The 14876-nt window shown below is 28.8% G+C and overlaps 1 protein-coding gene across 3 annotated transcripts in view; it reads right to left on the minus strand.

Moving 5' to 3' along the window:
- LOC129910699 (thyrotroph embryonic factor) overlaps window positions 1-11255 on the minus strand; it is an 84603-nt gene extending 73348 nt beyond the window's left edge. Inside the window, exon 1 of one of the 3 annotated variants that reach the window (XM_055988183.1) lies at window positions 10778-11255. In XM_055988183.1, the coding sequence (XP_055844158.1) occupies window positions 10778-10880 (103 nt within the window). In that variant the 5' untranslated portion in view covers window positions 10881-11255. The remainder of the gene's footprint in view (window positions 1-10777) is intronic. The other 2 variants (XM_055988185.1, XM_055988184.1) reach the window with 2 other exon arrangements.
- Window positions 11256-14876: the final 3621 nt, after the last annotated feature.

Consider the following 14876-nt stretch of genomic DNA (forward strand, 5'->3'; position numbering starts at 1 on the left):
TTCCACTCACTCGACAATTCGGCGACAAAATCGGCGACGATGGATGACCGATGGGACAATCATCAAAATTTGTGTCGTCAAAAAAATCATAGGACACCACACAAATCACATTCTATTGAGAAGATTGACGAAAATACTGACGTCCTTTTAAATTTCTGTCACATGTTTTGCTTGGACAGAAAAGAAATCACGATTTTTGTTGATTCATTTTTGAGGGGGCTTATGCCATTTTCTGACAGATTGCGTTGGACAAAATTCAAAAAAGTGCACTTAACTGGTTTAATTTTGTTTTTGTTGTGTCACACAACCAGTGCACCCAGTTTTTGCTAGCTTTGAAAATGAGAACGTTGCTAATTTTTTTTTTCGCTGTAACTTTTGCAAAAAAAAATATTAGATATTATCTCACGAAGAGTGCCAAGAACGAAAACAGATTGAAAATCCAATTTATTCTAAAAGTTGAATAATTTTAATTATTTTTAATACATATAAGCACCTACAGACCAACCAACCAAAAAAAAAAAAAACACACAGAAAACTCATCAAGAGAGAAGCAACATTTTGAAACAATATTGCTAAATGGTGCAGTCATATAGAAAATATTGGATATAGACCAGAAGTTTGACGTCCAATTGTCTAAGGATCCAACAAAGCTATACAGCTAACGGAACACAATTTCGTTCGTTTTGGGGGTGGAATGGAAAAGAAATATGTAGGTAAAAATATGTATTTTAAAATAACTCTGTGAAAGAGCCAAGAGTGAGAGATATATTTCTAGAGGTGTTTCCTTATTTATAACAAGCAATAGGTAGGTTTGAATAAGGAGAAAAAGATTGTGCATGGTTCCAAGTGCTCATGTACTCTTAACTTTGTATAGTGTTTCCGACAAAGAATAATTAAGGAGAAACATAAATCAGACAAGAACAATTTTTTTGTAAGAAAGTTGTTTTTATACTACTTGGCTTGGAAATATTTATAACTAGCCTGAAATAGGACAGATCTAGGTAGCACATTTCGATTTTGGATTTTTTGTTCATTAAACTAGAATAAAGGTGGATGGATGGAGAAATCTTAATTTATTTGAATTTTGATAAGACTGATGCAATATTTGCCTTCGGTCTAGCCATTACTTTTTAACTTATTCTCACTTGAGCTCGTATTTCCTTTAGAATTAAATTTTTGAGTAGTTTTGGCTAATAAATAACAGATTTCTGGCACATTTATTATATGGAATACCTGTCAGGTATTGTCAGTTCTAATCGTAGGTGTCGATACCAGATTATCTATTCAAAATGGTGGTAACAAACATTCTAGATAACTTATTTGTTAAGGTGATTCGCAATATCAAAGTTTTGATAAGTTTTACACAACGCAAATATGATTTTTACCTAAATAAATTTTTGAGCAAAACAGCAAATGCTTCCGACTATTTTCAAAGTTTTCATAACCAATTGTATGATTAGTAATGCTTCGACAGCTTAAAAGTATAAGTAAACTTACCAGAGTGAAGTTACAAGAATCTTTTAGTGTAATAAAATTCAGTTTTGTTGACAAAATTGAACCTCCATAGAACTTAACAGTCTTAAAAAAGTTACAATAATTTTACTACTAAAGGTAAATCTCTACCGTGTGTACTTTTTTCAAGAGATGTTTACTACAGGTCACAGTTTAAGGTTTTTTGAAAAATAGCTTGAAGGCATGGTACTTTTGTGGGAAGTTTGAAATTATGGCTTGGAGATTGTGAGGTTCTGATAAAAAAAAAAGCGATGCATTGGATCTTATGAATTGTTCGTGAAAGTCGATGATAATGTATAGAGATAGAAATCATTTTTAACGTCCACCATCCACCACTGGACTTACTTTCTTTGACAGCTTAAAGGAACTGAATGCTAACAATATTTGTTAACTATTTGAACTTCAGAAAAAAATTTGTCAATCGGTTATTGCTTTAACATGCAAAGCTTCATATAACTGGAGATCTTGTCTCTAGTACATTTCGACACAGACGTAGCTTACACGGAAAAAATAAGGCACATTACAATAAAATTATGTCTACTTAAATAAATGGAATCTGTTATTTTTAAAGTGAAATTCATTTCATCGATCCCCAGTATTTTTTTTTTTAAGGTAGGTAATTAATATGTCTTCACATAAAAATAAGAAATTTTTTACTTTAAATTAAAGTGGATTAAAATGTAAATAAAAGTAATTAAAATGACTTCACATAAAAATAAGAAAATTTTTACTTTAAATTAAGGTGAATTCTTTTAAATTAGCACATTCAAGAAAATTAAAAGTGTTCTGTCCGCTTAATTTAAGACGGAAGCCTTCATAGCAAAAAAAAAAAAACGCAGAAAGCTGATTAATTTAATACAGAATCCAATTGTTTTTGGTTGGCATTTATTTCGTGCACTAAATGACCCATCCTACATTTGAGCAGTGGGGCCTAATTCATAAATTGGTAGTTAATTCAGTTGGGATTATCATTATCCATGTTATTTCTAATTGTTGTTATTGGATTAGAAAATTCTTTGGTTTAGTTTTTGTATATTATAAGGATTACTAACGAGAAAAAAGCTGATGAGAAATCGTCGTTTACTATAAAATAAATATGAAATTACTAAGTTTTCATCTGCTCACTCAAATATTAAAAGATTTTTCTTTTAAAAAGCCACTCCATAAGTAGTTCCCAGTTAAAAACACATAAACTTCACCAACTTAACTAGCTACAAAAGTCCGCTTACTTATTTTTCTTTTATTCTTATGAAATCCCCAATGTGTTATTATCATAAAATCCCCAATAAAATGAAGAATTTCTTATTTTTTAATGAATGCTTTAGCATTTCCGTGTAATCAAGTGTGTTTCAAGTGTTTACAAATCTAGTTTTTTTTTTAATCGATGACCTCCTCATAATAATTCGCAGAACTCATAAAAATAATTCTTATTGAAACGCATTCATATCTATGTACAGTGTACACACCAACACAAACTTTTATTATCAATATTCGAACCCCATTTCAATCCTAAGCAGCACATAATTTTTGCACTCGTTACCATTTATAAATTGTAATGTGCTGCACAATAATAATGAACTAAATGAATGAACAAGATAATGAATCTCAAAAAAAACAAACGTCACTGGTGTAGTTCTATCATTTATTTTGTTGTTGTTGTTATTTCTTATAATATCACACATTTTACACCACTTGCCAAATACAGTCATGACAAGAACAAGATAAAATACTGGCGCTGGCACAGACAAAATAATCTTTTTTTGTTTTTTCTTTTGAATTTTAGTTTTGTGAAGGAAACGAGACACCCCCTTCTGCAACCACCCAAAAGGCCATTTATGTCGTCAAGAGAGAGTAAGAAAATACAATTTCTTATGTTGCACAAAATAATACAAAAACTTATATGTCTATAAAATGATGTTTTATGTGATAAATATTCATGCTTGTGTTTCCATACCAATACACTATACAGAGTAGATAGCAAGCACAGTAGAAATGACATAAAAAATACACCTGTCACATTTGCTGCTGTATAACAGTTATAGTGTGCATAGTGTGTTGTATTAGATTTGAAGTTTAATTCCGTTGGGATTGTTATTTCGTCATTGAATTGATCACATGCTCTTCAGTTTCAATTCAGTTTCAGCTGATTCTTAATATCACGTACACGTTCCATTTGACAGATGAAATCATTCAGGGAAGAGGAGGTCATTTTTTGCGAAATTCACACAATGATTTACCTCTTGGTTGGGTTTTGTTTCGATGTGAAACAGAGGGCGTCGTCATCGGCAGGGGGGTCATTAGTAAGTTCAAATGTCATCATCATCATTCTCCACATCATTATCATCATCATTTTCATTTGTGTGGTCGACATTTTCTTCTGAGAATTTTAACCGACCGACCGCCATTTATGTGTGTTTATTATTAATTTGACTCTATTGTGTGTCAGGCTTAATCATTGAAGCGTCATTTTGACATTTATGTGTATTTTATTATGCACACGAGGTTCACATACAATATAGTGAGTGAAAGAGTAATAGAAAAAAAGGGGAGAGATGGGGGATTTTTAAATTTTATGGGTAATTTACCGGCATCAACTGTGGTATACACTGAAGGTTGTCCATTTCGAAATCAAGCTTTTTCTTCTCCCCCAAGTTCGACCGAGAGAGAGAGAAAATGAGAGTGTGATGGGGGTGCAATGTTGGCGTTCAATGAGCATGCGCTATTATTGATGCACCTTTTTTTTGTGTTCGAATTGGGGACTCGAGTGGAGTTCGATTTTTTCCGCTTTTGTTTTTGTCAGTGTAGTGGAGATTGTTTTTTTTTTCTTCTTCGAAAATCCGGCTTTTACATTAACCTAAAAAAAAACGTCTTTACTTGGAAGGTAGGTGGTATACAATAGGCCCCCTCCTCTCTTTCCACCTGAATACATCCCTCAATATAAGTGAATGGGTTCTGTATGTAAGTTAACTAACAAATTGGCCAAATTAGTAACTAGCTAACACAAAAACAAAGTAAAGAAAAAACCTGATGAAAAATTAACAAAATGAATGATGGTGATAAAAGATAATAGAGGTATCTCATTTTATATAAAATGATGAATTAGAGAGGATGGTTCAGTTTATTATTTGGTGACAATAACTTTGTCGCAAACCACACAAAGTTAATTAATGGCTTTTGTATTAAAAATTGGTTATGAATATGACTCCGACAATGAGTTTTAAAATTAGGGTAAGAGTTATTATGAAATCGAACCATTATTTAAAATTTTCGAACCATAAATGCAAATTATATTAAAATGTGAGAGTTCGTGATCGCGAGAGGAAGGAGAATATTATTTGTGGTCATTTTAATTAATATCATTACTTTGGTAGGTATATGTATGTACATATTGACCTATTTATATAATGATTTTATTTTAATATTACATACATCTCGCCTCTGGTTTTTTGATAGTGTCACATATTTACTGAGATTGTGATAGTATTATTATATTAAAAGTAATTAAAGGTTCATTTTTCCCAGTAATTTGAGTGCTCTGATGGCATTCGTTTTTGGTAACTTGCAATTATTACTAAAGGCTTTTAATGAGTCGAAAGAACGTGTGAAGTATTCTTCTGAAAATTCTACTCTCCCAATTGTTTCAGACCATTTAGCAATAATAAGTAATTACTTGTTATTTTCAAATATTTCAAAAATTCTAAAAGGGTATTCGTCAAATACAAATAAATAAGTGATTGTAACCAAATGCTTGACATTTGACGCTACCTATCTATTTTGGTAAGATTAATTTGGCTTGATAAATTCTTCTAATGTTTCAGCAACTGTTACCAGAAGTACCAGTATATCTACTATTGGTTACACTAACTGGCTTTTTCGTTAGCTCTTATTCTTAGAGGCTTAGAGATTGGTACTGATTATTTTGGTAACCTTACCAAAGAATTGGCGATTTCTGTGGATTATATCGGAAATTATTACAGAATGAAAAGTATCTGATATTTTTAACAACCGATTGTTACGGTTGCGATGCAAAACATTTTTCATTTTAACGGATATTTTCAGCTACTTTTCTATGGAAAGATTGGTGATTGTTCCCGAAAATTAGTAATTTCTTCCAAAAACCTTATTTAAAACTACTAAAATATTGGTAACTTTAGACAGAATTATGTTGGTTAAGTTATTATATATTTGTTACTGTGACTTGTACCTTTTATTTCAGTTACTGTTATTGATACGTCAATACATCAGGTAACTGCCAAGCAATTGATAGCTTATATTGATTATTTCGGTTATTTTACCAGATATTGCTAATTTGTTTGTTTTGGTAAAATTACGAAATGTCTTTTATTTTGGTAACTACTCGTATTACTAAAATACAGGACCTGTTATATCATGAACTCTTACCGAATAATTAGGTGACTGCAGCTGATTATTTCGGTCATACAGATTGAAAAAAGTGACTCATAGTTTTTACAGAAATGTTGGCAACTTCGCCATTCCAAAGTAGCGGAGAGGACATATACACGCTTGTTATCCAGTTTATGTAGTTGAAGAAGCAATACATTTTCTTGAAATTTATAAAGCACATCATACACTGAGGGAAAAAACAACTTAAAATCAACGAAAACCACGTTGATTCAACTATTTTTCGGAATGATTTTGAGTTGAAGACTAAAATTTTAAAATTAAAGTAAAACATCGTTAGTTTAAAGTGGTTTACCGTTATAAAACATCTTTAAATCAAAGTTGTTTCAACTTTAAAATAAAGCATCAATTTATTAAAAAAATAGAAAAAATGGGCAGCCGCTGGGGATCGAATTTATAACTCTTGGGTTACTAGGCGAATGCTTTACCAACGTGCTATCTCACTGTTGAAAATTAGAGTGATAAAATGCAACAAAAACTGAAGTCCGACAGAAATAACAAAGTTTCTAACATTGTTTCAATTTTATTTTGAAGAAGTTTCATGTTAAACATTAACATTAACATTAAATCAATGTTGAACATTTTACATTTTACGTTGCTTTTTTTCCCTCAGTGTAAAGTTGATGTCCTAGAAGTTTCACGAAAAACTAACTACACATAGCCAAAATATTCATGGACGGTAACGGAGAAGAGTTAAGTTATCCACTTGTTGATATTACTTTTTTTTAACAATGTAAACTTCGATATTGATATCATAAAACTTTTATCATTTTTACTCGTATAGATAATCCTCTATAAATAACCAATATTCATAAAAAAAACATGTGTTCAAACTTTTTTTTAGCAATTAAACTTATACGTAATTTTTGTTTTTGCAATCACAGATAAAGTTTTTTTTTTGCGAAGTTAGCTAAAAGTTAGCCATTCAAACAATCATAAAACTACGAATGATTTAGATTGATAGCATTTGAACATGTCAAATACACACAACTGATAAAGTTTCTGTCTGTTTCTATTAATTGAAAAAGAACATTTTTTTTCGCTTTATCCATTAGTAGTTTTTCTAATCAGTTTTAATATTAAGTTGATTTAATTTTAATCTAGTGTTAAGAAAAAAAAAAACATAAAAAAGAAACAATTTTTTGATTTTTTTTTTAGAACCTGCTTTCTGATAGCCCCTTAGTCCGTGACATGTTTAATACAAACATGATGAGTTTGAAATTGTAATAATTGAAATTAAAAAAATTTGATGGATAATGGAATTGCGTTTGTCGTACTCACATGTGATTATTTCATATATTTTCTTAATTTAATTTGCATTTTTGTACTCCTCCCATATTCAAAAAATTATCACATTTCAAGCTTTTGGAATATGAAAGAGCTAAGAGAAAGGTAGAATTTTGATTTTATATTCTTAATTCTTTTAGGTTGTTTGGTATTGGTTGTTTTGTAATTGTTAAAAACATTTTCAAATTACATCTTCTCATTCCTAAACGTTACTGAATGTACAAACTTTAAGAATAAGCAATTAAAACGCTTACGACGATGTGTGAATCACCAAAAATGTAGCATTTAATTGGAAAAATTATTTATCGCTGTCATATTAAATAAAACTAATAAAACTAAAAAAAAATAACAATCAATGAGAATAAAAATATAATAAAACAAATTAGATTTTCGACACTTAAGAATTATTTTTTTTTATATTACTCTTTGCATTTCCGCATATTACATACAAAATGCATTTTATTTATTTTATGTAAATCATATTATCTATGTATTCATACTTTGCTAGAACAGACGAAGATAGAGTAAATACTTAGTATTTATGGCTTCTCTTACAATTCTCATAGGAAGCAAAGACCTAAACCCCATTCCACATGTGAATATATCAACTTGTGGTTGAAGCTGATTTAGTTTAATTTGTCTTTGTATATTCTCTTGAATTGTAGGTTAAGTAGATAAATGCCACATTGTGACATAAAAATAAATCGAACTAGCTTCAACATCAAGGATAAAAATATAATGTTTTGAATTTTTACAATTTTGGAGTTAATATTGGTAATACAGTTCTGATTATTTGTTAACATTTAATTTGTAACAAAAATAATGAATCTTAAGAATTCATGTGTAATTCTGCCACTTTACCATTGATTTCCAAGCTAAATATTTGATGTAGAAAGATTTTTATGCTCTACAATTTTTTTGATAAAATGTACTGATGCCGAGTTATTTGATGAAATGCACTATTTTCTTTCTTTGATTCAAAATGGTCGATCAAGCACTCTTTCGATGTCGAAAAATTAGGGTCCTTAATAACACAATATCAAAACAACTTAAAACAAATTCGGAACGCAACCACCAAAGTTCGGAAAGCTTAATCTTGGAAACCATTAGTACCAGAGATGATTAAAGTCTTGAATTATTGAAATTTCATGGGATTTATGCAGTTAAAAAAATGCTTAAATTTTCCATGTATTGCATTGGTAGCATTTCAAAAGTGTTCTTTCTCAATAAAAAAAAAAACATTAATCCGAAATATTTTAATGTTCATATTTTATTCTATGGTATATGAAACGTCCATACAAAATTTCACTAGCCTACCACTTATTTTCAAAGAGTAATTAATAATATTCTGGCTCTTGCTCTGTAAGTAAAAGACTATTCATAAAGATTAAAATAACTTTTTACATGATAGTCGACACATTTTCGTTTAAGCTTTAATAGATCGGGCTTTAAAAAATGCATTGAAAATTTAAATCATGTACCATATTAATAAAAATGTTTCATATTAACTGTGCTATGAACTGGAACAGGAAAACGCTTGTATCTCAAAATAACTCTTCAATAACTCTAAGTTCTAATTAAATCGCCTCAGCGGTTTGGGCTGGTTCTCAGACAGAAAGTATTCAATTGGTCATTTGAAAACCACATAAGTCACACAGTTAAAATTTTGTAGAACTCAATAAAAACTGAGAAAGAGTGAACTTGCAATTCATTTGGGTTAAAATATTTTTAATTTAAAAAAAAAGCATCAAAATTTAGCATTAAACATTTTTTTAGATCTGAAATGTCTACGGTATATCTACCGAATCATTGCTTTATCAATCAATAGCTGTATTTTTGTAATTTGTTATAGTTGTACCGTTTTGGACTAAACATACATATATCTAACATGTTTTTATTTCGTATAGAAAATAAGTGTAGCATTATTTAAATTTTTCGTTTTGCAACTAACCACTTTGGCATACAAGCTTGGTTTTGACCTTCTGTAGCTCATACTATATTTAATCTTATAAATTTAAAAGTTCAACATAATAGCTTTTGTTACTATTCAACTTAAATATTTAAGTTTTCATTTCTATAAAAAAAAAAATCCTCAAAATATAGTTTCACTTCTTGCATTTTTTATAATAAAATGAAAAAAAAAAAAACATTTTTATTTTAAAGTAAAATCACATTTCAAGGGAGAACAAATATTCCTCCTCTGCGCTCTGTTGACATTGATATTTAATTTGAAAAACGCACTGAACTGTCAGTGATAATTTTTGTTTCAAAAATGTACCGACAGGTGCAGTGATGCGGTAAAATGAAAAAAAAAAAAATAATAGATGCATGTCAAAAATAGTGACGTCTTTAATTTTATTTAGATATGGGAAATGATATTCGTTTTGATGTACTTCTAAATAATGTCACACTTTTAAAAATGAATGACATTTTTTTTTAATGACATAAATGAACAAAAAAAAAGTAGGTAAAATGTTCCCTTAACATGAAATAAACGCTTGCAAATTAAAACAAACTCCAATTAAATCAAATAGAATCTATGTATGTATATTTTACGCAGTAGCTTTAACATTTAAAATCATAGAAACCAAACAAGATTTTATTTATTGAATCATATTACTATATGAATTTCAATATAAACACCCGTATCGTCAAACATATCTCCACATGGTCTTGACAGCACAGCTTCAAACAGCAGTAACAGTATTATTTGTATACTATCTATATCTCTAGACAAAATAAAACGTATCTCAACGTTTATTGACAGAGAAGCATTTTTTTAATTTTAAACAAAAAAAAAAAAAAAAAATAGGTATGCAAATTTTTCAATTTTAATTTTTGTCTATTTAAGATTTTAAGTCATTTTGGGTGTGTATATCTTTTTTTTTCTTTCTATTCAAAAAAAAACTAATGTTTTGATAAACCACCATAGGTTCCGTGCTAAAAGAAATAGAAAACGAAGAAGATAAAAAAAATCAAAACCCCGGAAAAAAATCCGAACACACAGCAAAAAAAAAATAAGGATAATCAAAAAAAAAAACATAAAGGAAGCCGAAAATAATAAAAACCTACACATTTTTCTTCCTATTTATTGTTGTTGTTGCCGAAAAAAGGACCCTGCGCATAGCAATAAGAGATATAGGAACTTCGAAAAATTTTCGATTTCGAATAATCAACCAACATACACCTACCTATCTATCTATCTATCTATAACTACCTACGACAGTGTACAGAAATAAAAAGCATGCGTTCTATGAATTTTTCTTCCTCTTCCTCTTTTAACCTCTATTCCCCTACCAAACTTTTTGTGTGTCGTCACTTCCTTATGAGAATAGATAAATAAAAAAAAAAATCATCATTTCGCTCTTCTTAGTAAATATTCCATATTTAATTCCTATGTGTTTTTTTTATCTTTTGTATACATATGTATAAAAGTTAATATTAAATACATAATATGATAATGAGGTGCATATATATAAATAAATAAATAAATTTTTTACTTTGTGCAAATTTTTTAACTAATTTTTTTTTTTATAATTAAAAATTAATTACTTACCATTAATGCCGCTTATTAATGGATAATTACTATCCCGTCCGCCAATTAAATTTTTTAATCCGGATTCGATCAGAGTTGGGGACGATCGCTCCCTGTCACTCATTTTTTCATAAACAATTTATGTTATAACTTTACTATCACAAAAAATTATAAATATTTTTTTTTTTTTTTATTTTTTAACTTAAAAATACAATTTTGTTTGTATTTTTAATTTATTTTTATTTTTGTGTAACTTTAACAATTTAATTAGTAACGATTGGGTTTTTTTTAATTTTTTTTATTTAATTTAAGCGTTGTAGATTTTTTTTTGTTTAATTTTATATTTTTATGTATATATTTAAAAATATATTTTTATATATTTCTCCTTGCTATAAATAAAGGCACCGCAAATTTAATACTATTTTACTGCTCTTTGAGAATTATTTTTTAATTTTTTTGTTGTTGTAAGGATAAGGTTTAAGGGTTTATTTGTTTTTTTTTTTTTTTTTTTGTTTATTTTGTTTATTTACAATTTTAAATTATTTAAATTTATATTTAACAACACAGCACACAATAGAGCTTTGCTCTATTTTTTTTTATTTATTTATTAATAATAATAACAATTAATTTTATTTAAACTTAACCAAAGCAAAAAATTTGTGAGGGGAAAAATGTATTTGTCAACAATAACAGCACTAGCACTAGGTTTTTTTTTTTTGTTAAACTTATTTATTTTACTAAAATTTATTTTATTTTTATTTTTAAGTATATATTTAACAGCACCACTGTGGATTTTATTTTTTATTTTAATTTCTAAAGGATAATATTAATTTTCTTTGGATTTTAATTTTTTTTGTGAGTGTGTTTGAGGAAGTACAACATCAAAACTGGGGGCTTTTGAACCAAATAAAAAAAAAACTAATATATATATATATCACTGATTATCCTTTTTATATTCCTTATAAGAATTTATTATATACAATTTTGTTTTCTTTTAAAACTTTAACTAGAAGCCTCTTTGGGATTAATATTTTACTGTTTAAACATTATATTTTTTTAGTATTTTTTTTTTTTCAGAGAAAAAAAAATTGGGTGAATTTTTTGTTTTGTATCCTGACGATGGAGGACAAGAACGACAACGACGATGAGCAATGTAATTTCGAACAAGAAGTCCTGAGACTATGTGAGTAGGCAATACTACGACCGTTGCTATCCTCTTTCAACTTAAAATGTGGAGGTGGATTTTTCTTTTTTTTTTTTTTTTGCTTTTCACTTCTTCTTCACTGTGTGTTCGTCCTTTTCACTGTTCCTGATTTTTTTTTTTTATTTTTTTGTTGTTGTATTTTTTTTTGTATATAAATATTGCACACAGGACGACGACGAAATAGTGTGGTTTAAATATGAAAGAAAATCAATTTTTTGTTCTTCCTCGAAAAACAGGATGTGTCTATTGTTTTGAGAGGGTGGTTAGAAGGGGGGTTTTGTTGACTGAGAATTATAACTGCGAGGTTGATAAAACTTGAGAACTTTTGGTTTTTAAATTTAAATTTAAGTTTTATTTAAGATTTTTTTTTTTTATTTTTATTTATATTTTTTGTTTTTCCGAAAAAATTAAAAAATCAAAATACGATAGAAATATCGAAACGACGTTCACCACCCTTCCGACGACGAATCATTTGATTTCCACCAAAAAAAAAAGGGGGGAACACACTTCTTCTTTTCTCAAAAGGCTGAATAACAAGAGAATTCCATGGAGAAAAATTTTGATGACGATGTTGTTGATATAGTTAGTTCACAGAGATACGAGTTGTTGTGAGGGAGTGTGCGTAGTTAGTACCTTACAGTTAAGGTAGTTTTTGTGTAGGAGAAGAGCGAACTTTTATCTGGAATTTTTTTTCGACACTTACAAATTTTTTTTTTAGTATATTTCTCTCCTCTGTTTTTCGATTTATATTTTGGGGGCCAAAAGTATGTTTTTGTTATTGGGGCGGCAGCAGTAGATAAAGGGGGTGAAAATACAAAAAAAAAAAATAAAATCTGCACCAGGATATCGTTTGCACTACTTAGATACACTTTTCGAAGAAAAGAAGATAAATGTTGAAGAACACAAAAAAATAGGGAGGAAATTACTTTAAAAAGATACAAAATCCTTCCTGATGACAAAAAAGGACGAATCGAGCGAGATTTTTTTCTTCCTTATTTTTGGTTAAGTGTGGTTTGTAGCAAGGTATGAAATCCTTTTTTCTTTAATTAATTTTGTTTTTGCTGAATTGAAGTTATTTTAATTTAAAGTTTGCACTTTTTTGTTATTTTTTTTTTTTTATTTATTATTATCGTGTGTTAAGTTGGTGTGTGTTAGTTGTCCCACATACTCAACATCTACCCGCTTAACATGTGATTAGGAAAATAGAAAATATGATTTTTTTATTTCTATGAAAAGACGAACAAAAAAGCTTTCGAATTTGAGGGATATCCTTTTTTGTGTTTTTTTGTTTTTTAACTGTGATGTGACATTTCGTCTAATTTATTTTGTCGAATTCGTTGGTCACGTTGTTTTAATTTAACATAATTTTTTTATATGCCTGATAGATTGATTTTTTCGATTAAATTTTTTAATTCCATTTGAAGATAGAAAAATATATTTTTAATTCATTTTTATTATAATTTTGTTTTAGTGTTCAAAAATAACAGCGTGCGCGCCCGCTAAGCTACAGAAAAAAAGCACAAACCCGCTCTTCTTATCCGACGATGACGAACCAACTATGCCTGTTAGGTACTTAGACAGAACTCGTGCTTCGCTCTTTTTTCTGTCAGGCAAAAGTTCAAGTGAAATACAATTTAAAAAAAAAATATACAAAAAAAAAGATACAAATAATACCTATACCTACTACATAAAAATCGTATGAAATATAACAAGAATCAAAGTATAAATAAAAAAATAAAATATTACACACAACTTTATTTTAGACACATACACAGATATGAATAAGTATTGTTGTATCTCACTAAAAACAAAAATTCACACATGCAGAGTGTATAGTATCATTGAGATACAACAACAACAAAAACAAGAAAAAATTGACAGAATAATACACTATAGTTTGTCGGTCGTCAGTCGTTTGGTCGTTTATACGCGAGCTAGCGTATGACAGAGTGTGTGCGCGATACGATAGTAGGGTATAGAATAGAGCTTCTAATCCTCAAAAAGTGTAAAGGCTTGTGCTGGCTAGCTACTAGCAGCAGAGGCAGCGTGAGCTAAAGATACGTAGATACTATTTTTCCATTCTCGCATTCTAATGTTGGGGAACGAAGATGAACGAAATAAAATTCATAGATAGAGATATAATATTAGAGAGGTTCGTATTTTTCTTGTGGGTATTTTTAAATTAGAACTTTTTTTCCACTTCATTTCTATTCAGTGTTGTGTAGTTCTGTTCTGTTTTGTGCCTGCAAGGAGATCTTCTATGAGTAGACTCTTCTTTTTGATGGTTGGTGTGGTTTTTGGGGGGTTTTTGTATATTTTTTTTTGTAATTTTTGTTTGGTTCTTCTTATGTCCCTTGTATATTTTATTCTCAAGTCTTGAAAACTACCTATAGGTATCTTTGAATGTCAAAAGTAGATGAAGATAGTTTTTTGTCCTCATTTGTTATATTTTTTTTTTATATATTTTTTAGTGCACAAGAAGTAATTTATATTTTTATATATATTTTTTTTTTTTTTTTTTTTTAATTTTATTTTTCAATTCAAAATAGGAAGACGACAACGTAGTCGTTTGAGTATGCACCTTTATAGGGTGTATAATTGTAAATAGAAGAAGAAATAAAAAAAAGATGAGGGAGAAAAGATAAGAACCAGCCAAATGTCTATAATGCCAAGTTAAATAAAAATCTCAAAAATCGTATTGTATCTCTCGAGGACGTAGCTACCTACCTACTCGTACTTACTTTGAGAGAGTTGATAGTATAGTTAGGTTTAGGTTATAGATATAAGTAGGTTTTGTATATTTACAACTTTTGTCTGTTATATTTTTTTTTTATCGCTATCATCTTTGAATGAGAGTGTATCTTACTTTTGACTATTTTTTTTTCTTTTTATAAAGTCTGTGAAATTTTGCTACTG

Source organism: Episyrphus balteatus, chromosome 2 (genome assembly GCF_945859705.1).
Source record: "Episyrphus balteatus chromosome 2, idEpiBalt1.1, whole genome shotgun sequence".
Taxonomy (NCBI): domain Eukaryota; kingdom Metazoa; phylum Arthropoda; class Insecta; order Diptera; family Syrphidae; genus Episyrphus; species Episyrphus balteatus.